Source organism: Equus caballus, chromosome 25, assembly GCF_041296265.1.
Source record: "Equus caballus isolate H_3958 breed thoroughbred chromosome 25, TB-T2T, whole genome shotgun sequence".
NCBI classification, from domain to species: domain Eukaryota; kingdom Metazoa; phylum Chordata; class Mammalia; order Perissodactyla; family Equidae; genus Equus; species Equus caballus.
The window spans coordinates 41,580,876-41,603,143 of NC_091708.1; the positions used below are offsets into that span (position 1 = coordinate 41,580,876).

General features: G+C 47.0%; 1 protein-coding gene across 6 annotated transcripts in view; it reads left to right on the forward strand.

The window, feature by feature from the left end:
* The first annotated feature begins 1,907 nt into the window (after nucleotides 1-1,907).
* FUBP3 (far upstream element binding protein 3) overlaps nucleotides 1,908-22,268 on the forward strand; it is a 50,967-nt gene continuing 30,606 nt past the window's right edge. For 3 of the 6 annotated variants that reach the window (XM_023629147.2, XM_023629149.2, XM_023629148.2), the window contains exons 1-2: nucleotides 1,908-2,099; nucleotides 14,467-14,572. In XM_023629147.2, the coding sequence (XP_023484915.1) occupies nucleotides 2,016-2,099; nucleotides 14,467-14,572 (190 nt within the window). In that variant the 5' untranslated portion in view covers nucleotides 1,908-2,015. Of the gene's footprint in view, nucleotides 2,100-3,001; nucleotides 3,772-5,605; nucleotides 5,776-14,466; nucleotides 14,573-22,268 lie in introns of all 6 variants that reach the window. The other 3 variants (XM_023629150.2, XM_023629151.2, XM_070251891.1) reach the window with 3 other exon arrangements.

Below are 22,268 nucleotides of genomic sequence, written 5' to 3' on the forward strand. Positions count from 1 at the left end.
AAGCAACTGTGATAAAATGCTTAGATGATGAAGTCCAGGGTGAGTGTGGACCATGTAACAGTGGACTTGACAGGGTCTGCGTCATCTTTCTCTTCCATGCCCCCAGAAATAAGTGAGTTGCCTAAAGTTACTCAACCAGTAAAAGAGAGAGAACTAGAACCATGTCTTCTTACTTTGGCCTTCTGTGGTCTTTGGACCAAACCTTGGAATGCACCTTCTATTTGAGCCAATAACCCTGTTTTCACTATTTATAATCATTGGAAGAGCCAACTGGAATTTGGAGGAATCAACATACCCATTTCAGATTTTTAAAAATATTCAAAACACAAGTACCACTGATACTGGGTGAGTCGAACCATCCCCATTCCCAAAGGTTGATGCTATATCCTTGATTTTTACAAGCATCACTAAACTAAAACACTCAACACACCCATGTTGGGCCACATAGATGTGTTGGCATGTCTTGGTCTTGCTTCATAATAGCATTTCAACAGTAACAGCAACACAGCCAAGTGGGTGCTTTCCTATATGGGTTGAAACATTTTGTCTGAAAACGATAATCTTCAATATTGCAATTTTGTCAAATTCTTTTATCTTACCATAATCCAGGAATTATCCCAATTTGTCATTATTCAATTCAACGCAAGTTTCCTTCGTACTTACTATAAGCCAAATTCTAGGGACACAAAGAAAAATAAGACTCAGTCTCTGCTCTAAAGGAACTCACAGTCCAGTAGTTAACTCATTAACAAACGAAGAACTTCGATTATCGGCCACTTATTCTTCACACTTCTTTCCAAACCCAAAGCTCTCCTAGCATGCTGACACAAAGGACCATCAAGAGAAGTCACATTGGATTTTACTTCTTCATTTTGCTTTCTTAGCACTCGTCTTCCTTCATAACTTCAAGATGGGCTCGACAATATGACCCTCCATTAAAATCCAACTCCTTGGCACCACAGGGCTTGGGAAGATCAATCATGGAGGCAATCTTGTTAATCCAAAGATGGGCACCCCTATTTGGACCTGCCTCTACCAAGATGTGTGTTGAAGTCCCTAAGCCTTGTTTCTTTTCTGGGGGTTTTGTTTGCTCGTTTGTAAGATCCGCCTGAAAGGCTCAGCTTTGTTTCAGCACCAAGATTGCTTTCCTTCCTTTGAAATATCTATACCTAGCTACTACTTCTAAAAAGAAGTTACTTAAGCATTCCAAGAAGCCATCTTGCAGTACGGTTTTGACTCAGCAGGTACGGAAGCAATGATGGTCCACTGGTATTTCCTGTTTCCCCAGAGTCCCAGAGCTCGTGAAGGAATGTGTAAGACGACACCACGCTGGCTTTCCAGTGGGAGCGTCCTTCCTGAACGGTGTCGCCAGGCAACCCCAGGTGTGATCGTGAGCCCGTCCGCGTGCAAACTGGTTACGGTGCAAGAACTCGGCCCGGGACTCCCTGCCAACGTGGGGCACTGACATTGCGTGGTGCTCTCCCTTGCCCTCGAGCCTCCCTCCGGTTCCTCACGGTGCCACTTCAAAGAGCTCAGTCCCAATATCCAAACCAATGGCCATTCTGGAAGGGCTGCCAGGGTCAGACTTCCAGAAAGCCAGGACTGCTCGGGTGCCGTCTGGGCAAAGCCACGTCACTCTTCTCTGGGTTTCCAAACGGCCCACGGCCGGATAGCTCGGGTCGCATCCGAGACTCCAGGGCCTGTCACGACATCATCGACGGCCGTGGACCACACTGCGTCTGGGAACGGCGGGGTCGCGACCTGTCCCTCCCGACCCGACAGCGACCTCCCGCACTGGGCCCGCCCCCGTGCCCGAGGCCCCACCCACCACTTCCGGCCGGACAGTGGTCACGTGCCCTGACCCCGCCCCGCAGACGCGGCTCCTCTGGCGTCCAGCGCCCTGACTTCCCTTCCGCCGGAAGTGGGGCGGCTTTCCCTTTCCGGCTACGGGTCCCCAAGCGGAGCGGGAGGCCGGGCGGGGGAGCCGAGCGGCGGCGGCGGCGGCGGGGGCGGTAATGGCGGAGCTGGTGCAGGGGCAGAGCGCTCCGGTGGGGATGAAGGCCGAGGGCTTCGTGGACGCCCTGCACCGGGTCCGGCAGGTACGGGCGCGGCCGGCTGGCGGGAGCCCGGGAGCCCGAGGCGGGGCCCGGCCGGGCCCGAGGCGGAGGAGGGGTCGGGCCTGGGGGCGGGAGGCAGCCTGGGCTGACGCCTCGGCCGGCATCGGCCGTTCCTTGGGGTTCCTGCAGCCAGGAGGAGCCTCGAGATGCGGCGCCAGCGCGAGGCCCAGGCCCAGCCTGTCGGGCGGGTCTTCCAGGTGCCTGCAGCCGCTGAGAAAGGGTTTGCCCGGGACGCCTGGTCCCATCGCGCCCCGCGCCCGGGCTGGACCCGCGGCGCGGCCAGCGTGGGGTTGTGAGGTTTGAGAGGGGAGGGGGCTGGAGAGCTCACGGTGAGGACCCGGGTGTAGACAGGAGGCAGCAGACTGAGGCTCGGTAGCTTCTTAAAACTTGGAAAACATCCTCTTTGGACTTTCTGTATTTCGAGGGTGCAACGGAAAGAATTCGAGGGTGCTCTTTGGAGAGGAGAGGGAGGGAGATGTGAAATAAGTGTGGGTGGTCCGCAAGACGTAGAAATTCCTTATGGGCAATGGGTTTTCCTCTCTCGGGGAGAATGTGATATGCACTCACTCCAGCAGTGACACTTTACCATCCCACAGTGTCGTGCACTTTTTTCAGAGTTAAATAAACTGATTTTAAAGAGAGTGCAAGCTTCCCTGAAGAATGAATACGGGACCCGCCAGAAATACTCTTTGGCTTCTGGCGTAGTGCTTAGAATAGAAGGTGTCCTTGAATTGTGTATAAAACTTACTGACAAGTTAGCTCTGACACTTGAACAACTTCTGCCGAGTGTCTTATACTCTTCCTCTCTTCCTATTTATTTGTTAGTGTACTAACTGAAACTTTAAAGGTTGGGCTATAACTAATTACTGCTTGATTCCTAACAGAAAGCCACAGGACTCATTGTGTTAGAAGAAGGTCTCCACTCGGTCGCTTGAAGATACGGTCTTTACATCTCTTTCCAGTATTCCAGGGGAGGGAACCCTACCTGTTTCCCAGTTACTGGCTTTTCATTTTAATACTGACGCTCCTGTAGACATTATGTTGGATCCCAGAACTTTCCAAACCTATGGTTCCACCTAAAATTTTGTCTGATGACTTGTTACTTACTGCCTAGGCGCCAACCAATACAGTAGTGAGTATCCACCTTTACTTAGACTTCAGAGCCAACCAGTGGCTGTAATGGATGAACACGCCGTCCAGCTCCCCTTCCGTCACTCTGCCTGCCGGCGTGTTACACTGCTCTCCTCTACAGCACAGGGTCCTGAACCGTGTTTCTCACTGGCTACTAATATGTAATGGCTTTCGCCCTGTGCTGATGTGTGACAGTCACCTTGTTGGCCTTCTGTGTCCAGGAAGAATTAGAGTCACTACCCTAAAGAGCTCAGATCCTCAGTTTGCAGAAGGCCTGTAGTTGAACATAACATGAATTTTGAACCGTTGAAAAGACTTTCTGCTTCTCTTGAGCCAGTGGTTGAACTGGTATTCTTGGACAACCTGCTCAAGAGGGAGGGAGACCCTCTGTTAAATGCTGACCTAATGTGGATTGTTGAAGCAGTGATGTTTACTACTAGCAGAGAGAACTTCACTGGAAGTGTTCCCAGCTCTGAAATGCACCATTGACTGGAGCAGTAATAAGCCCAATGGAGACAGTGCTGTAAGTGTATTACTTCTGAATATTAACAACTAGAGGTTGATGCTATCTCCAAGGATTTGATGACCTTGAAAAACTAAAGAAAAAAAACAGGTTTGTGGGTAATTTTAGGGTTATTTATAGATTTGCGTTGGGCAAGAATGGGGTGTTAGAAATCTAAAATACTGTATGCTTATAGTAAAGCTCACCTCAAAGGATCTCCTATTATTTGGGAATCTGGGTGGTATAATGCTTCTGCTTCTCCGCTGTATACACGGCATGTAGCAGAAGTGTGATTTTCTCCCTGGTAACTGGAAATAAAAGATGGGGTATTTTTTTATTTGAATGATAGCAAAGCTTTCCCCCTCTTGCATGTCCTCATAAACAGTGTGTAAGGCCCTCGTAAGTTTGTTAGAGAGCAGTAAACCGCCTGGTGCTCAGTTTATCTAGAAGATCACAAGAGTCGGAGTTGACCCTGTAGTTTCTACTAAGTCTGGTATGTGGAGCCCAGCACCTAACCCACTGAGCTTCCCTCCTGGCATCTTAAAGCCTCCTGGGATATCCCTGGGACTCTTTCCAACCAAGGGAGCCCGTTGTTGCTCTTAGTTCACTCTGAGAATGGAATTCTTAGATAGAAAGGAAGTCCTTGAAGATACATAAAATTTAAAATTTTCCCCAGCGGTGTGAAGTGTAGTTAGTTAATGGTGTTTGGGACAAGCGGATGATGTAGTCATTCTGTGGGGAAGGACACAGTAGAAACGTGATCTGATGCAGTCCCATGGATGACGATGTAAAACTGCTGGGTGTTGAAAAAACATCATGTCCACTTCTCCCGGGTCATCGGCCGGTTGGCGAAAAGGAAAGATTTCTTCAGCTGGTGGTTTAGAGAGGGCAGGGTCCTGATGAGGTGGGGATGTGGACTCAGAGTCAGAGTAGGTCGTCCAACAGGATGACCGTGGCCACGCTGCGCCTCTGCCTGGACTGTCTCTAGGGTACAAGGGGACTTCCTGGAGATTGTGAATGAGTAGATACAAGTCTATTTTGTTTTTCTAAAAATATAAAAATGTTCCCAGAAGCCCCACTGCTGCTGGTTGTAGTTGGGTCTGTCATCAAGTGCACGCATTTGCGTGTTAACAGGATAGTGTGACTCCACAGCACATTGGAGATCCCCAGCGGCCTTCCACAGCTGGACGAACTGTCCACCAGTCATCACCCAAATAGAAGTTCTCTTGTCACACCGCTAATGCTTTTTAGGACTTTAAGCTCCTATTTTGATCTAGACCCAGTTGACGCCTCTGCATTGTCTAACTCCGGAGTATTCTATTCACATGAATGCAGTGTAATTGGTGTCTCATGGAATTGGGCATCGGGGTGATTCTGCACCCAAATGATTGTGACCGTTGTAGAATTAGTCGAAAGTAACCTTTTAACAGATTTTTAGGCCTAGAACCTATTCTTTACCAGCACTTTATTTGGGGGGAAATTTTGATTGGTGTGGGACCTCAAAAGTTCACAGTCTCCAGAAGATGCCTCCCAGTGCTACTGTTTGACACTTGGAGCCTGAGCAGTAAGTGATTTGGCACGTGTGCTGTAGACAAGCACTAAACTTCCTTTAAGAGAGTGTGCATCCACCGTTAAGAGAACCAGCCTGTGTCCATTGGCTCTTGGGTACTCCTTGAGAGATACTGCCTTTGCTCGCTTAATATGTGATATTTCTGACACGAGGCAAAATCAAGTGTGCTGAATGCTCCTTCTGTTTAGATTGTACTCCACTGAGACTGTCATACTTGCCCAATGGTTGAGTAGCTCAAGTCATCATTTCACCAGGGACTAACTCCTGCGTGTCCATTCATTGTAGCTTTCTCAAACACCTGAACACCAGTGTCTGCAGGAACCCATGGGCTGCTCCTGTGTCTTGATGGGACCTAGTAGAGGACCCTGCAAAGAGCGAGTCCTCGTTAAAGGGTTTTGGTGATGTGACAGCCCATTGGAGCCGCACGTTGATGGAAACACTGACCTTCGTGTTTGGTATGGAAAAGTAGATAGTAAGTGAACAGTGTATTCCACTGTAGGCCTCTAAGGCCTTTCTCATGTTCGCTTGAGACGTCTTTATCTCTCTTTTAAAATCTGGTATCCCATGTGTGTCATCAAACTGGTTTCTTCTGAAGTCCCAGTTATTTTGTAGATACAATTTGCCTAGACCAGAGTTCTCAAGTTGGCGGCCCGGAAGCTGGAGAAGGCTCACAGTGGGCCTGTGGGCATCTTTTATTTGACCCACGCAGTGCCAGTGCTTAGAGACTAGAACGATTTCACATGAAAATGGAGATTTCTAGCTTCTCTAGAAGTGCTCTGGCCACGCTGCTCCCACATGCCACGTGGCAGCATTGGCAGCAGCTGAGGGGGCGCTGCCCCTTGTCACGGGGCATTGACTCCCTGGGGTGCCTTCTTTCCCACCGTTTTGCCCCGCCCATTGGGATGCCTAGTCAACAGCTTTTTTCTGATCCTTTTCCACGTTGTGAGTCTTTCGTCTTTGGGTTTTATTTGAAATTTCTAATGGGAGAACTCTGGATGGAGAGTTAGGAGATCTGGCGTCTCCTGCGAGTAGCTGCATGACCTGGGGCTAGGCTGGCCTTCTCCAGAATTTGATCTACAGGCTGTTAATAGATCTTGCATGGAAAAGGGCTCATGGGCAAATCAGTTTGCGGAATACAGGGTTAATCAAGATGAATCAGCTTTACTGCAGGACTTCTCAGAGCCCTTAATATGTTTCCATGTATTAACTCCTTCAAGGGTTTGGGATATACATTGTAAGTATCCTGAAGTTATGGCACTTCATACCCTGTTTTCATAAAACCAAATCACGTTCTGTAGATCAAACTGCAGGAAATGTTGAGCTAGATAATCTCCATGGTCACTTCAAGCCCACAGACAGACAGAGCTTCCGTCTAGCTGGACTTGAAAAAAAAGTGATGAGTTTTTGTTCTTTTGCTTTCTAATATGTTATATTGGGTGTCTATTCATACTCCCCTTTCTGCAGCTTTTCTGTGCAATCCTTTTACTCTTAGGAATCATCCGTCTTGAAAATGTTTTGCTTTTGGAGTTTTGTTGTAAAAACACTTGAGAAAGAATAGCCACTGCTTCTTTTGGAGGCGTGAACTACACTTTTATCCTCACTCCAGAGGGTGACAAATCACTTGCAAGACTGAGGAGTATTCCTGGAGGTGGTGACGTGATTCAGATTACCTGCTGTTGTTTGAGGCTCTGCTGAGTCCAAGGCCTCGTGCTGGATGCTGGGCGGGGGCAAAGATAGATAAGTTTGCAGCTGGCTTTATCTTATTGTGGAATTAGGCCTCACAACAACATGGTGAAATAGGCGGGACAAGGATTCTAATTCTCATTTTGTATTTGAAGATAATGAGCCGAAGGGAGATAAAGCAGTTTTCTCAGAGGCATGCAAACAGTTAATAGGTGCAGTAGTTCCTGGACCCATGTCTTCTGCGTTCTAAGAAGGACTTGGTTCCTTCACAAAGGTCGTTGGGGAGTTGTCCATTTCAGCGAGACATCCGCAGCAGAATCTTTGAACGAAGCTTCGAAGGGATGCTGGTGGAATTAGATGGGATGTAGGGGAGAAGACGAATGGACACCCATCTTTTAGGGCTTCCCTACAGGGGAGGGTCCCAGCTGGAGCAGTATTTCAGCTTAGAGGCTCAGCGGTTCCTCCTGGCATTTTGCCTCCAGAGGCACTTGTTTATATCCGCTTGAAATTTAGCAAACGTTTACTGAGTACTTTCTGTGTGCCAGGCACTGTGCTGGGCCTCGGAGAGGTTGTTCTTTAACTTTTTTGGAACATGGACCCTTTTGAGACTCTTGGAAACTTCGAACCTCTCCTCAGAAATATTTGAATAGTTTTGTATGTAATTTCAGAAGGTTCATGAATTCTCTAAACCTAAACCCTGGAGCTCCCAGTTAAGGAGCCTTTCTCCCAGGGGTGCCCAGATGCTAGAGACAGGCCCACCATCCACTCTTCAAAGAGCGCCCTCTACTAGGGGGCAGCATAACCAATAACCTCCTCAGTGAGGCTACAGTACTCAGAGGTAGTTTATAATGTGCTTTGCAAACACAGATGTGGGAGTATTTAATTCTCCCCACATGTGGGTGACATGAAGTTGTCAGGAAGAAGCTACTAAAAAGAGCTGATATCTTATTCGATTGGCATATAGAATTCCTTGTTTTGGTTAATGCCAGTAACTAGGGCCGCATCAGCTGGGGCCCCAGTTCTGATGACAACAATAGCTACCATTCACTGGACCTGTATTGTGCTGGATGCCAGGCAAGGGCGCTCATATATGTTCCCTCATTTGATGCTCACAAAATCCCCAGGGGTGGTGGAGCGAAGTGGTTATTAAGACTTTGGATTCAGGGGGCCTGCCCAGTGGCGCAGCAGTTAAGTGCACACATTCCGCTTCAGAGGCCCGGGGTTCACCGGTTTGGCTCCTGGGTGTGGACATGGCACCGCTTGGCAAGCCATGCTGTGGTAGGCGTCCCACACATAAAGGAGAGGAAGATGGGCACGGATGTTAGCTCAGGGCCAGTCTTCCTCAGCAAAAAGAGGAGGATTGGTGGCAGATGTTAGCTCAGGGCTAATCTTCCTAAAAAAAAAAAAAAAGGGCTTTGGATTCAGACTATATGAGTTCAAGTTCTGGTTCTACCACTTGCTTAGTGACTTTGGACAAGTTGTCTAACTTTAAGCCTCAATTTCCTCCTCAACTGGAGATCATTGATGGTAGTCATAGTTGTTTGTTTTTAATAGCTGATATTAGCAGTTAGGTTACCCTTGGGAGATGGGGGTGGGCTGTGACTGAAAGGGCATGAGGCCGTCTTCTGGGGTGCTGGCAGTGTTCTGTTTCTTGATCTGGATGCTAGTTACATGGCATTTTAGTATGTAAAAATGTAACAAGCTATAAACTCAGTTATGTACCTTTCTGTATTGTTATTCAATAAAAGGTTAAAATAGTCAACGTTTCTTGTTCCTTACCATGTGCCTGGCATTGTTCTGGCTGCTTTACATTGTTATCTTGTTATCCCCATGGCTTCAGTTCCAGGCAGACCAGCTCCAAATCCCCCGGTAATGAGATTAGTAGCTACTCCTTTCTGAGGTCGCTGTGCAGATTGAATGAGGGCACCGGCGGGCACTTGGTAAGGGTACAGGAAGTTTGATATCCTACTGGCTTCAGTGTAGCCAGCTAGGTCGTGGAGTGCAGAACTGGGACTCGCCCCTGTGCATCAGGACTCCAGCCCCTGCCTGCTGGGACTTGTGCTTAGCTGCTCGACTGCTCTGGCCACATCCTGTTTCTTCCTGCTGTGAGGAGCAGAGACTTCCAGTCCAGCCGTGCGTTCTCCGGGGCCCAAGCAGGGCCCCTCGGGGTGACTGTAGAGCAGAGGTTCTGGGGAAGCAGGTTAGGTTCCTGGTCCCTGGGTGCTGCTGTGAACTTTCACCTCTGCTTGCTGGATCTGTGAAAATGGACAGTGTGTGGATGACTTGCTGGCATTCAGACGGCTTTGCCTGTTAAACTTTAGTATAATTAGTGTTAAGTTGTGGGGATAGTCAGAGCTTACTGTTTGGATTTATAAGGTAAACTCCTTTGATTATGAAACCTTTTGTCAGAATTGTAGTCCTAAAAATGTTCACCAGGAATAATTAATTGCTGTGTTTCCTGACATTAGTGATTTGTGACCACCTTTTTGATTTTTACCATGTCACTGAAGCCTTAATGTTCTATTTGCTTAATATTTTAAAATCATTCTTAAATTTAGATTTATCTAGATATTTTTAAAAAGGAAAGTAAATCACTATCGTAAGTGAAAAAGTTTTGCCATACACAGGAGGTAACTATAAGAAATATGTGTGTGTGTGTGTACACATGTTTCAAACTGTCCACCCTCACGCCTCCTGAATCACCTTGCGTACTGCTCTTTGGCTGTGTGCGTGCCCACGTTTTATACGTCAGTACACCAGGGAGCAAGCCATTGAGGTTTGGCCCAGGGTCACACACTGAAAGCCAGCTGGAAAACCCAGACCCTTGGCTGACTCCTGGTCCGGTGCTCCCTCCCTCTGCGCTTCCGGTAACTACTGGCAGTGGACGGTAAATGTCCGCGATGTTGATTTGTGTGTCACCTCTTACTTTGCTTCAAATAGCCAAAGAAGTGCGATAACCCATTCTGTTCCCCATCTCCCCCCAAAAAGAGGGCAAAAGTGACTCAAGTGGTAGAAAATCAGTAGCAGAGTCCCCTCAAGGTCATGCTTTCAGATGAGGACTGGAGTGGCCTTGGTTGTGCTGGAATATCCTGGCCTCATGACTCCCGTTTTCTGACCTACGCCATGATTGACTGAATGTACCTCACCTCCCTTGAGCAGCTGCTGTTCAGAACCATCAGTTACAATGCAAAGGCTTGCTGGGGCTGTGTGTACTGGAAATCGTTGGGTGTGAAGTCCTTGAGAAGTGGAATCTGTTGGAGAAAGTGTTAGGTGGAGGAGAGGGAGGGAACCTAGTGCTGTGGTTAGTAGCATAGACTTCAGGCAGGCAGGCTGGGCGGAAATACTGTTTCTGCCACCTAGAAGACGTGTGGCAGGTCACAGCTTCTCTGAGTCTCACTTTTCCTTGTCTTAAAATGGAAATAATAATAGCAACTTAGAGAATCATCATGAGGAATAAATGAGATAGCATCTTTAAAATGCTCTTAACAGAGTGCCTAGCACATAGTAAGCACTTGTTAAATTTTAACTCATTATTTTAGTAGACTTTTTTTTTTTTGCAGATTAGTCCTGAGCTAACGTCTGTACCAGTCCTTCTGCACTTTCTATGTGGGTCACTGCCACAGCGTGGCTGACAGGTGGTGTAGGTCTGCACCTAGGATCCAAACTCACGAACCCAGGCTACTGAAGTGGAGCGCACTGAACTTACCCACTATGCCACGGGGCCAGCCCCTTTAGTAGACATTTAAAATCTGGGCCCACCCTGTGGCCGAGTTTTTAAGTTTGTGCACTCTGCTTTGGTGGCCCAGGGTTCACCAGTTCGGATCCTGGGTGTGGACCTATGCACCGCTTATCAAACCATGCTAAGGTGGCATCCCACACAGAACTAGAAGGACCCACGACTAGGATGTACAACTATGTACTGGGGGCTTTGGGGAGGAAAAGAAAAAAAGAGGAAGATTGCAACATGTTAGCTCAGGGCCAGTCTTTCTAAAAGGAAAGCACTTGACCAGATCCTGCCCTGTTGTAACTGAGGGAACAGCTACCGTTAAAATAAGCAAATTAATAAAATCACTTCTTGGAACAAGGTTGCATTTGTATGAATAAGGAAATACATTGTTTCTTTACAGTATATCATAATATGATGTATAATGTAACATCAATGTAAATTATGATATAGTTGTATTTTACAGTGTCACACTCATATCTAACATTTGTTTAGCCAGGGTTCAAATGCAGCCTGTTGACTTCAGAGCTACGCCTCCTAACCATTGTTCTATACTGCTTCTCTCTTAGTGGAAATTTCCCAAGTTATCGATAACTGAAGCAAACGTGTCTGAAGAACAAGTCTGAGAGCCTCAGTCGCATTTGAGAAGGATTCTCATTGATGTAGTCGAAATTAGGAAGAGGGAACTGTTGTAACTCTTGGCATACCAGCTTGGGGGAAAAAATGACATTCCAGCAACTTATGAAGCATATTTATAAATTATAAGGAAGGCCAAGGACTCAGGAATAACCTCTTAGCTACTTTGGAAGGAAGGGGAAAGATCTGGAAGCCAAGAGGCCTTGTCAGGAGGGAGCAGGGCGAGTGCCTGATGTGGAGAGCTTCGGTGTGGGGTGTGTCTTCTAGAGTGATTTGGCATGCACGCTGTTGGGGGAATCCACTGATAATCATTAGCCCCTGTACCCCATTCTTTGTGTTTTGGGGTCATCTTCACTGTCTACTGGGAATGTTTTGGACTGTCTTTAAAAAACTAGCACATAGTAAGCACTCGTTAAATTTTAACTCATGATTTTAGTAGGCTTTTTTTGTTGTTGAGGAAGATTAGCCCTGAGCTAATCTTGAAATCTTGATCAGTAGTCTTGAAAACCCCCACATCAGCCATTTACTGCTCAGTTTATTGTGGCAGATGGAAGGGTCTCCATGGGGCACAAGTCACTGCAGCGTTCTCACCTTTAAATTCACCTGCCTTACCAGCTGATTATTTAAACGTAACTTTTGTACCTCAAGTAAGTAGTCAACCTCCACAAGCTTATCCAAAACAAATATGGAGAACAAGATTGCAAGTCGGTGGTAGAATGCTGTTAGGCAAGATTTATATAGTATTTTGTTCTAGAGCAAATGGCCACTTGCCCTGAGACTTAGGAGGTGAGGTTTCCATCCCCAGTCTGTCTGCATATTTTAATTACTACTAAAAGTACTGTTTTTAAACAAGCACCTATCCAGGCTGCCGTCATCTCTGGCCTGGACAGGGATCAGCAAACGTTTTCTTTAAAGGTCCAGGTAATAAATGATATATGTATTCTTTGCATACCCTGTGGTCTGTGCAACTCCTCAACCAAGACAAGTGCATGTGGCTGTTTTCTAATAAAACCTTATTTACAAAAGCAGGTGGTTCCGCAGCCGTAGTTTGCTGACCCCTGGCCTGGAATATCTCCTAAATGGGCTTCCAATTCTTGTCCTCTTAGAATCTATTTTCTTTGTCAAGGGGATCTTTTAAAAACAAATCAGCATGTTACTCCCCTTACTAAGACTTGCAGTAGCTTCCCCTCGCCCTTCCTGTAAGATCCAGCCCTTGCCGTGACCTCTAAGGCCCTGTGTGAACTGGCTCTCGCTTACCTCTTGGAACACATCTAGTTCCTTCTACTCTAGGGACATAACTTCTGTCTTCCAGGCTCATACCTACCAAGGTTGCTGCTGCCTCAGGGCCTTTGGGCAGGTTGTTCCCTCTGCCTGGAATGCTCTTCATCAGATTTTTGTATAGCCAGCTGCTGCTCCTCGTTTAGGTTTCAGATCACATGTTGCCTCACAGTGGCCTTCCCTGATCCCCCGTTTAAAGTGCCCTCCTAAGCACTCGGTTTCATCTTCTCTTGTTGGCATCGTGCATGTCACCAGCTGAAAAGATCAGTTGATTGACGAACTTGTTTACCTGTGACTCCCCACCCCAGAGAGTGGGGACCTGGTTGTTCTTGGTGACTGCAGGAACCCCAGTGCCTGGAACAGAGCCCAGCATGCAGTAGGCCCTCAGCGTTTGTCAGTGAATTGTCTTGTGTTACAGCCCTGCTACCTGTGAAGGGCTTTCTAGTATACAGAGCTCCTTTGTGTTCAGAGTCCATTATCTTTTCAAAAACTACGAAGCACATGGTATCATACCCAGAGGATCTTACGCAGAGAGGAGAGAGTTGCCCACCATCACAGAACTAATAAACAGAAGGGACGAGACCTGATCCCAGGATGCCTGACGCCTAAATCCTGCCTTGGGTTTTCAGTATCATGATCATCTTTCATTGGTTGATTGTTTAAGGTAATTTATCTTTATGTTGGTTCCAGAAGGTCTCAGACTTCTGGGCACATTTGGACAAACTCAGAGAACTACCATTATAGCCTTTGCTCTGTGGGACAGCTGTGCTAGCTGCCCCCATTCAGCCCTGCTGGTTGAGCTTCACTTGGGGACGAGCATCAAGGGCAGTCGCTGTAATATTCCTTTGGTTAAATGAAAGAGTTGATTTGTTATGAAGATCTCACTTAATTTGCTAATGAGAACAAAGTAAGTAAGTAAGTTGTACATAGCGTTTGTTTCGGGGGGAAAAGTTTTGGGGGTTTTTTTAAAGATTTTATTTTTCCTTTTTTCTCCCCAAAGACCCCGGGTACATAGTTGTGTATTTTTAGTTGTGGATCCCTCTAGTTGTGCTATGTGGGACGCCGCCTCAGCATGGCTTGATGAGTGGTGCCACGTCCGCGCCCAGGATCCAAACTGGCGAAACCCTGGGCTGCCAAAGCAGAGTGTGTGAACCAACCACTCGGCCACAGGGCCGGCCCCCCGGTGGAAAAAAATTTTGATAGTTGTGTTCTGTTCTTTAACTGATAATAAGTATTACAAATTCTGAAATAGCTCTCAGAAATTATTTCACTTTCTCCGGTGCAGGAATCCTGCTGAAATAGTCTAGACAGATGGTCAGCCCCCACGCTGTTTGGACTTGCAGTGAAGAGCAGCTTCTTGTTTTCTATCTCTGTGGGTCACAGCGTCACTCTATAGCTGTCAGCGTTAGCAGGGTGGATGTGTTCCTGAAGAGTAAGAGCATCGAGCAGAGGTGGCCTTTGAAACATTGTTGGAGAATGTTTTTCTTAAGGGAATCCTGTGAGAAAACCTTTTGAACAAAGTTCTTCATATTGTTGGCTGGCTTTTTTCCTTAAAGTGCAGTATTCCTGTATATTAAGTGGTAACTTAAAATACTAATTTGCTTGTAGAAGACAAATTTTTGGAAGTGTTATTTCTAAAGAGACATTATTATTAAGACCAAAGGAAAACTCAGTTCCCAGTGGTTGTCCTTGCAGGACATTGCCTTGTGTTACCGTAGGTCTGGGGAGAAATAGCATGACAGCCCTTTAAAGAGGACTCTTGTCTTTCTCCCTCAGATAGAGCCATGATTTGTTACTGAGTATTTAAATCTGATTCTCTCTGTAGATTGCTGCTAAAATTGACTCAATTCCTCACTTGAATAATTCCACACCTCTAGTGGACCCCTCAGTGTATGGATATGGAGTACAAAAACGGCCTTTGGATGATGGAGGTAAGTGGCTGTGAGTGTCTGTGCCTTTCAGATGGTGGTAAACCTGCCGGTTAATTTGGCGTCTGTGTCAGCCGTCTTGTTAGCGGTGCTCTCCAGCGGCACTCGGAAGATCAGGAGTGGGTGAGGGGAAGTATTTAGGGTGCTTCTCCCCAGCAGTTCTCCAGCATTTGAGTTCACATTTGCCTTAATAATACAGGCATCTTTCCAGCTGGCCTGTAAGGTAAAGACTTGGCCGTTGAGCATCAGCTTGGAAACAGTTACACCAATTTAAGAGTTTTGCTTGATTTAGCCCTCCGTTATTGCAGTGAATATGTGGGAATTAAAGTGCCCGCTTTTCTCCAAAGTGGAGCTAAGATTTGCTGTGGGGCTCTGAGGAAGCCGTGGCCACATCTTGACCTTAAAGAATGGGAAGGGGATTGGTGACCGTTCTACCGTCTGTCTGCTGGGTTTCTTACCATTCCCATTTATGACAGGCACTTTCTAGAAGCATCCATTTTCCTTTCATTCGTTAATTTGTCTGGCATTTTGTTGGCTTGTTTATATATCCTATTCCATTCCTCGCAAAATTTGAGACCACTTAGAAGTGCCTATCATCAGCACCTTGGCAAAGAGTATCTGTCAGATGTGTTTCTGCACAGAACTTGGACTTCCTTTATCACATTGTCTCCTGCAAAGTATGATTATAAAAGGGATTCTGAAATACACTAGAATGTCCACGAATGTGCACATAGTAGGTGGGCCAGTGTCTTCTCTTTCTGTCGTCCTGTCAGTCTGTGTATGCACCTAACCACATATGTATGTACGTATTTCTCTGATTTATTATTATGAAAAAATCGAGGCATACAACAGTATATATTGTGTAATCTCCTTTTCCAAAAAAAGTGCATGTTTTTACGTATGTAGAAAAAAATGTAATTCAGCATGACTTATTTCTCTGGTATCTTTGGGGATGCTAAAAGAGGAGATCACCACTATTTTTTTTCTTTTTAAAGATTTTATTTTTTCCTTTTTCTCCCCAATGCCCCCCCGGTACATAGTTGTATATTCTTCGTTGTGGGTCCTTCTAGTTGTGGCATATGGGACGCTGCCTCAGCGTGGTCTGATGAGCAGTGCCATGTCCGCGCCCAGGATTCGAACCAACGAAACACTGGGCCACCTGCAGCGGAGCGCGCGAACTTAACCACTCGGCCACGGGGCCAGCCCCGAGATCACCACTATTTTTAAATGTGGGAACCTTTTTGGTATAATTGTATAGATTCACATTGTGAAGACTTTAAAGGGGCGTTACTCATTTGAATATAAAAGTTCTTGTCTGTTTAAAAAAACTGTTTATGTTTATGATCACGCACATAGAAAATCTACCCCAGAGCCACTGGAACTAAGGTGGCCACTTGACCTGCTGCTGCAAGATGGTACCCTGTGATCTTTTTATGTTTGACTGGTGTTGGTGAGTTCTTGGGCCCAATATGACTGGCTGCGTTCTCTGTTCTTGCCTGAGTGAAGAGCTGTCATGTGAAGTAGCCTTTTTACCTTTGCAGGGCAGTGACCCTTCAGTTCCTCTTATGGGAAATCCATATAAAAATAAGAAGAAGCTGTCTGGCTCTGCGCATGTCTTGTAATGGACAGTCTCTCTGGCCCACTGTTTCCAGAAATCAAGATCAGTACATTTCACGACTCCCAATGTTGGTTTCACCCACCACGAGGAGTTGAGGTGTGAAACTTGTGCACGCCATGACTAGGTATTCACTGTGTCCTTTGCGTAAGGAACACCTAAATATTTGCACACGAAGCCTCTGGCATTTTGCGCTTTGTCTCCCATTAATCCTTTGCACACTCATTTGAAAGTTACTGCTAAAAGGCTCTGAATTTATTGATAAAGAGACCTGCAGAGCTGGCAGATGTAGCTAGTAAGTCACCAGTAAGTTCAGAATCTCACTTGAAACTCTAGTTCATTATTATATTGTGTATTTTCATGTCTTTTGTGAGAACTATGATTCTTTTGCATGTCTGCCTTTGGGAGACTGAGTCCTTGTAATCAGATAATGGACATGGTTTTTGTTTTCCTCCTCCTAAATATTAAGCCTGCTTGTAGGGGAAAAGAACTGAGAGAGCGGCTTTCCGTGTCCTGCTAGGTCGTCCAAGTTTTGTAACAACAGACTATTTGAAGCACAAGCAATTCCCCGCCGGCCTTTGGGGCTCTGTATTACGGTCGGTTGCAGCTAATCCTCTCTTCTGTGAGCACCGTTTAAATAACAGAATTACGTAAATTGTCCGCTGGTCTGCACGTTGTCCTCCGCGGCAGAGGCTGAGGCTTGCTGTTGTGTCGGCGAGGACCTGGGCATCTGGGGCCTCACTCGTTGGTTGTCTTCTGCTGGGGATCAGGGCGCTGGGCCAGTTGTGTTCTCTTGAATAAATATGTGCGTCCACAGATCCTGTCAAGGAAAGTGATGTTCGTGTTTACCCGACAGCTTTCTGAGGGCCGCAGTCTTGCTGTTTGTGAGAGAAAGTTGAGAAAAGCAGACGAGCAGCGAACGGGAGGCCCGGCACCTTTTCCTCAGCAGTAAAGCTTTCCAAGGCTGTGCAGGCTTTTGTTTGTTTGCTTTGGCTTGGGGTTTTTTGACAGGTCACCAGATCACTTCTTTAGCAATGTGCACTTTCTAACTTTCCTGTGAAGCAGCTTCTTTAACCTTTGGGAGGTTAAAGTTCAGTCCCCTAGTTCTCCGAGGTGTTATTTGGGTTATTTAAAAGCACTTCAGTTTTTTTCTTTTAAGATTAGCACCTGAGCTAACATCTGTTTCCAGTCTTCTTTTTCTTCTTCTTCTCCCCAAAGCCCTCCAGTACATAGTTGTATATTCTAGTTGTACGTCCTGCTGGCTCTGCTGTGTGGGACACCTCCTCAGCATGGCATGATCGGTGCCATGTTCGCGCCCAGGATCCAAACCGGTGAAACCCTGGGCCACCGAAGCGGAGCTCGTGAACCCAACCACTCGGCCACAGGGCCGGCCCCAGCACTTCAATTTTTTTTTTTTTTTAAGATTTTATTTTTTCCTTTTTCTCCTCAAAGCCCCCGGTACATAGTTGTATATTCTTCGTTGTGGGTCCTTCTGGTTGTGGTATGTGGGACGCTGCCTCAGCGTGGTTTGATGAGCAGTGCCATGTCCGCGCCCAGGATTCGAACCAACGAAACACTGGGCCGCCTGCAGTGGAACGCGCGGACTTAACCACTCGGCCACGGGGCCAGCCCAAAATCAGAATTTTTTTGAAAGATTTTATTTTTCCTTTTTCTCCCAAAGCCCCCCGGTACATAGTTGTGTATTTTTAGTTGTGGGTCCTTCTAGTTGTGGTATGTGGGATGCTGCCTCAGCGTGGCCTGATGAGCGGTGCCATGTCCAAACCCAGGATTTGAACCTGTGAAACCGTGGGCTGCCAAAGTAGAGTGCGTTAACCTCTCGGCCACGGGGCCGGCTCAGCACTTCAATTTTTAAATCGGCTTTTAAGTGAACCAGAGAGAACCTGAATGTAAGGTTCGCTCAGGACGTTGCGATTTGCAAACAGGAATATGAATAGGAGGGTTAAAAAAAGTGCCAGGCACTAGAACAAGGGAGCAGGTTTGTTCCTGATAGAAAGGCCTGTGGGTTTTTTGTGTTGCAGGGCAGTTTTGAACAGTCAGGCAGACTGCTGGCTCATGAGACTGCTTGGAACTCAGCAAAAGGAGTTTAGGGCTCAGCTTTCAGAGCCAGCCTTGGTGCCCTGACCTGGGAAGAGCAGTCGGTCCACTGCCCTCCGCCTTCGGGTCAGGGAACTTTACCTGTCAGCATCTCAGTCTTGGCACCCACACCCTGTAAGGGTCTTTGAGGTGTACCCCACCAATTCGGGAGCTCCCTGCTGGTCTCGGGCTGACAGCTTTCCCATCCAGTATTTCATGCTACAGCTGGAGCCAATCTGACCAGTTCCATTCCTCTGTTCTGAGACCTGTGGCAGCTTCCGGGAAGCAGGGAGGTCTGGCTATTCTTGACCGGGCATCACCCACCTGCCCTCTGGCCTTGCTTCCCTGTCCTGCACCCTGTGGCAGTCTAGTCATCTGTTTTTCTCTTTGTTGTTCCAGAAGTACGTACCCATCCCGGCTCTTCACCTGGCTGACTCCTACAGCTCTGAGGTCTCAGAGTTGATAGAAACTTGTGCTCATCTTCATCCTTTGGCGTTCTTCGGTGCCTGCTGAGGTGCCACCCGGCCTCCTTATCTTCTGTGGTCCCCTTTTCTCCTTGCTCCCTCCGCTTTCCTCCTTTGTTCACAGAGCCACCTCACAGGGGAATCAAAGATCCCGTTCTGCTCTGAACATCTGAAGCGGTTCCTTTGTCCCTTCCTTAGGGCCCATGTCGTCTCCTGCTTTATTCTGCAGACAACCAGGGTGCCTGTGTCTCTCCTGCTGGAGTCTTGTGCCGTGATTGTAGCAGTGGTCTCTTTATTTCTCCACCTGCCTTATGTAGTGCGTGAATAAAGGCTTGACGTCTGAGTTCTCCCTCTTCATATCCTGCGATTAGCGTTTGGGAAACCTTGTGAAAAGTAAGCTCCAAATTTAAAGAATAGTAGTAGCTAAGTGGCTTAGCATAAATTTAAATTTAATCTAAATCAGGCGTTGTCAGGCTTTTTCTTAAAGGACCATACAGTAAATATTTTAGGCTTTCCAGCCGTATGGTCTCTGTCCAACCTACTCAGCTCTGTCATTGGAGCTCAAAAGCCGCCATCAACGGTATGTAAACAAATGAGCGTGGCCGTGTTCCAGTAACTTGGTATTTACAAAAACGGGAAGCTGGCCCTCAGGCATAGCTTGCCAGCCTCTGATCCTAAATCAGCCTTGTCAAATGATTAACTAACACTTTCTTAATCTTCAGTCGGCGGAGGGTACAGGGGGTCCCCCCCACCCCGATTCTCTTGAACAGATCTCCCTGTCTTGGGTTCCACCATCTGACTGCCTGAGAAAACAAGTGCTTTCTAAGGTTTGACGCAGAGGTGCTGGCGGTTGGGCAAGTCGTTCATCTCCTCATCGCTGTACGTTTCTAGGGGCCAGGAGAGCAGCCTCTCCAGTTTTCTGCCCTGGGAGAGTTTTACGTAATCACGCCCCCCCCGAGCTTTTGTAGTTGAATCAAACAGGCCCCACTCTCCCCACCCTCTGTGTAAAGGGTGGCACCCGAACCAGAATTTCAGGTGAGAAAAGGTCTGTTCTGCCATTACTGGGGGTAGAGGGCACACAAATGACTGAAAATATGCCTGCTTTTCTAGCGAAGGCTTACCTTTCGTGTTTATGTAGTACCTTTTTATATAGTACTGTGCTTTCTGATTTTTAATTTCTAATTTTAGAAATTTAGAAAATTAATTTTAATTTTCTAATTTCATCTTGATGATATTCTTGTGAAGGAAAAAGAATTCTTGAGTGTACGATCCAGTGAATTATGTACAGGAGACTGGAGTAGAATATTTTTATGGTTCTTTCCAGGTTTTGTTTCAGCATTTGTGGCATTGAGCAAAAAGAAAAGGGGGAAAGAAGGAGTGAGGAGGAAAGATTTTTTAAAAATTCCAGACTTTCAGAGAGAGAAGAGGGATGAGAGGTGCCCATGCCAGGTAGTGGCCAGGGTCAGGGTTCTTGCAACTGAATGGCCTGGGTGTTCAGACCATGCCTGTGGCTCACGCCACCTCAGGCAGGAGTGTGCGAGTACCAGAGTCTCTGCTTGGGAAAGAGAGGAAAATGAGTCTCAGAGATGCTGATCCTTTTCCCTGAGTGGAGGTTAGTGATGGGCGCCACGAGGATGAAAGGCCAAGGCTGAAACTCAGTTTAGAGGGGAGAGGTTTGCCTTCACCAACGAGGTGAAGTCAGCGAGGGGTGATAGCGGCACCCGTCAGGCTGGGGTGCGTGGAGACTCCCGGGGGGCATGGGCAGGTGTAAGGAAACCCCTTCCCACGCTTCCACCCTCTGCCCCTCTTCCTATGATGGGTCTCCAGGGACTGTGTCTCACTGGAGGCCTGTGCCCTTCTCCTTTCCTTGTCCCTTTCCCATTTCCCTGTGGTTTATGGTGGGCTGTCGCCTGAGCTGGCAGAGTCTTCAAGTGACCGAGAAGAGGTGAGTCAGGAATTCTGGGTGGGAATCCCAAGGTGACAAAGCGTGAGAGTCTTGGTGAGAAATGTTGAAGGGGCCGGGATCTGATTTCGATTTTATCCAGGTGAGAAGCCATGGCAGAGGTGCGTGCAGTCCCCTCCTCCCCTCCACCCACCCGTTTTAGGAGTTTAGGATTACGAGTCAGATGTGAGAGGCAGTCGTGTGGGTGCATATTAACACGTATGTGGGAGTTGGAAAAAGGAAGTGCAGGTTTTTTCCTGGCGAAGGATGATCCGACCGATTGATTTGACAGTTGGCTTAGCCACCTCGGTGAAATAGACGTTTTCCACAGAAAGGGGTGAGTTGCAGCCGCAGCAGCAGTGTTGCAACAGAGATATGACTAAGCTCATCACAGTACCTGTCGTATCCTTTGTAGCTGTCAACCTAGGGAAAGAATTCAGGTGTCGAATTAAAAGAAGATTCTTAGTTTTTTCAAAATTCTGTCAGAAAATATCTGACCCAAAGTGGCTCTCTACCCCAGCTGGTTGTGAGAGCCACCCAAGAAGCTTTTAAAACACATCGGATGGTACAGCCTCTCTAGAAAACTAAACATGCACTTACATTCTGCCCACAGCTACACTCCTGGGCATTGATCCCTGACAGAGAGAACCTGTGTTCACACAAAAACCTGTCCACCAGCAGCTTTATTTGCAATAGCTCAAAACTAAGAAGAGCCCAGATGTCCTTCAGCAGGTGGATGGTTAACAAACTGGGACATGCACACGATGGACTGTTACTCAGTAATAAAAAGGAACACACTGTTGATGCACACAACCACCTGGCTGCATCTCTAGGGCCTTAGACCTAGTGCAGAACCCGTCCCCGCAGGTTCCGTGCTGTGTGCTCCCATTTCTGTCACATTCTTGCAATGGAGGACAGGTGAGTGCCTGCTGGGGTGAAGAGACCGAGCGGTGGAGGCCTGCGCAGCATGAGAAAAGGTCACTGCTGGAAGGAGTCCTGGGCGTCCGTGTCGCAGATGTCTGGAGAAGTGCTTTGACCAAGGCAGGTGCCTGAGAAGTGGTAGGAGGAGGGCTGAACCTGGATCTCTGTCTCATGTGCCCTAATAGTGTGTGCTTGAAGAGTGGACCCCAAAGTCTGCTGGATGAAGGTTTGAATCCCAGCTCTGCCAGTTAGCTGTGTGACTTTGGGCAGGTTGCCTAACCTTTCTGACCACTGTGTTTCCTCACCTGTAAGGTGGAGGTAATATCTACTTCATGAGATTACCATAAGGATTATAGGAAGTTATTTTCAACTTTTAAAATGCCTGACTCACAGTGTGAAACTCATATTTCTATCAGAACTAGTTAGTACACACATATTAAAACGTGTAGTTGAAATAAAAGCTTTATGAAATCTATATCCTTACTATATATGATACATTCTGTTTTCTACTTCACTTATTAATAAAGCTGGTCCTGACCCCCTACACTGATGTCATGACCACTGTATTAAATGAACATAATGCTGTAAATAAGTCATAGACTTATTTTTCCTCTTAATTTTACTCCAGTGCTCCTTGGGTCAGGCCCCCAGCAGGCACCTGAC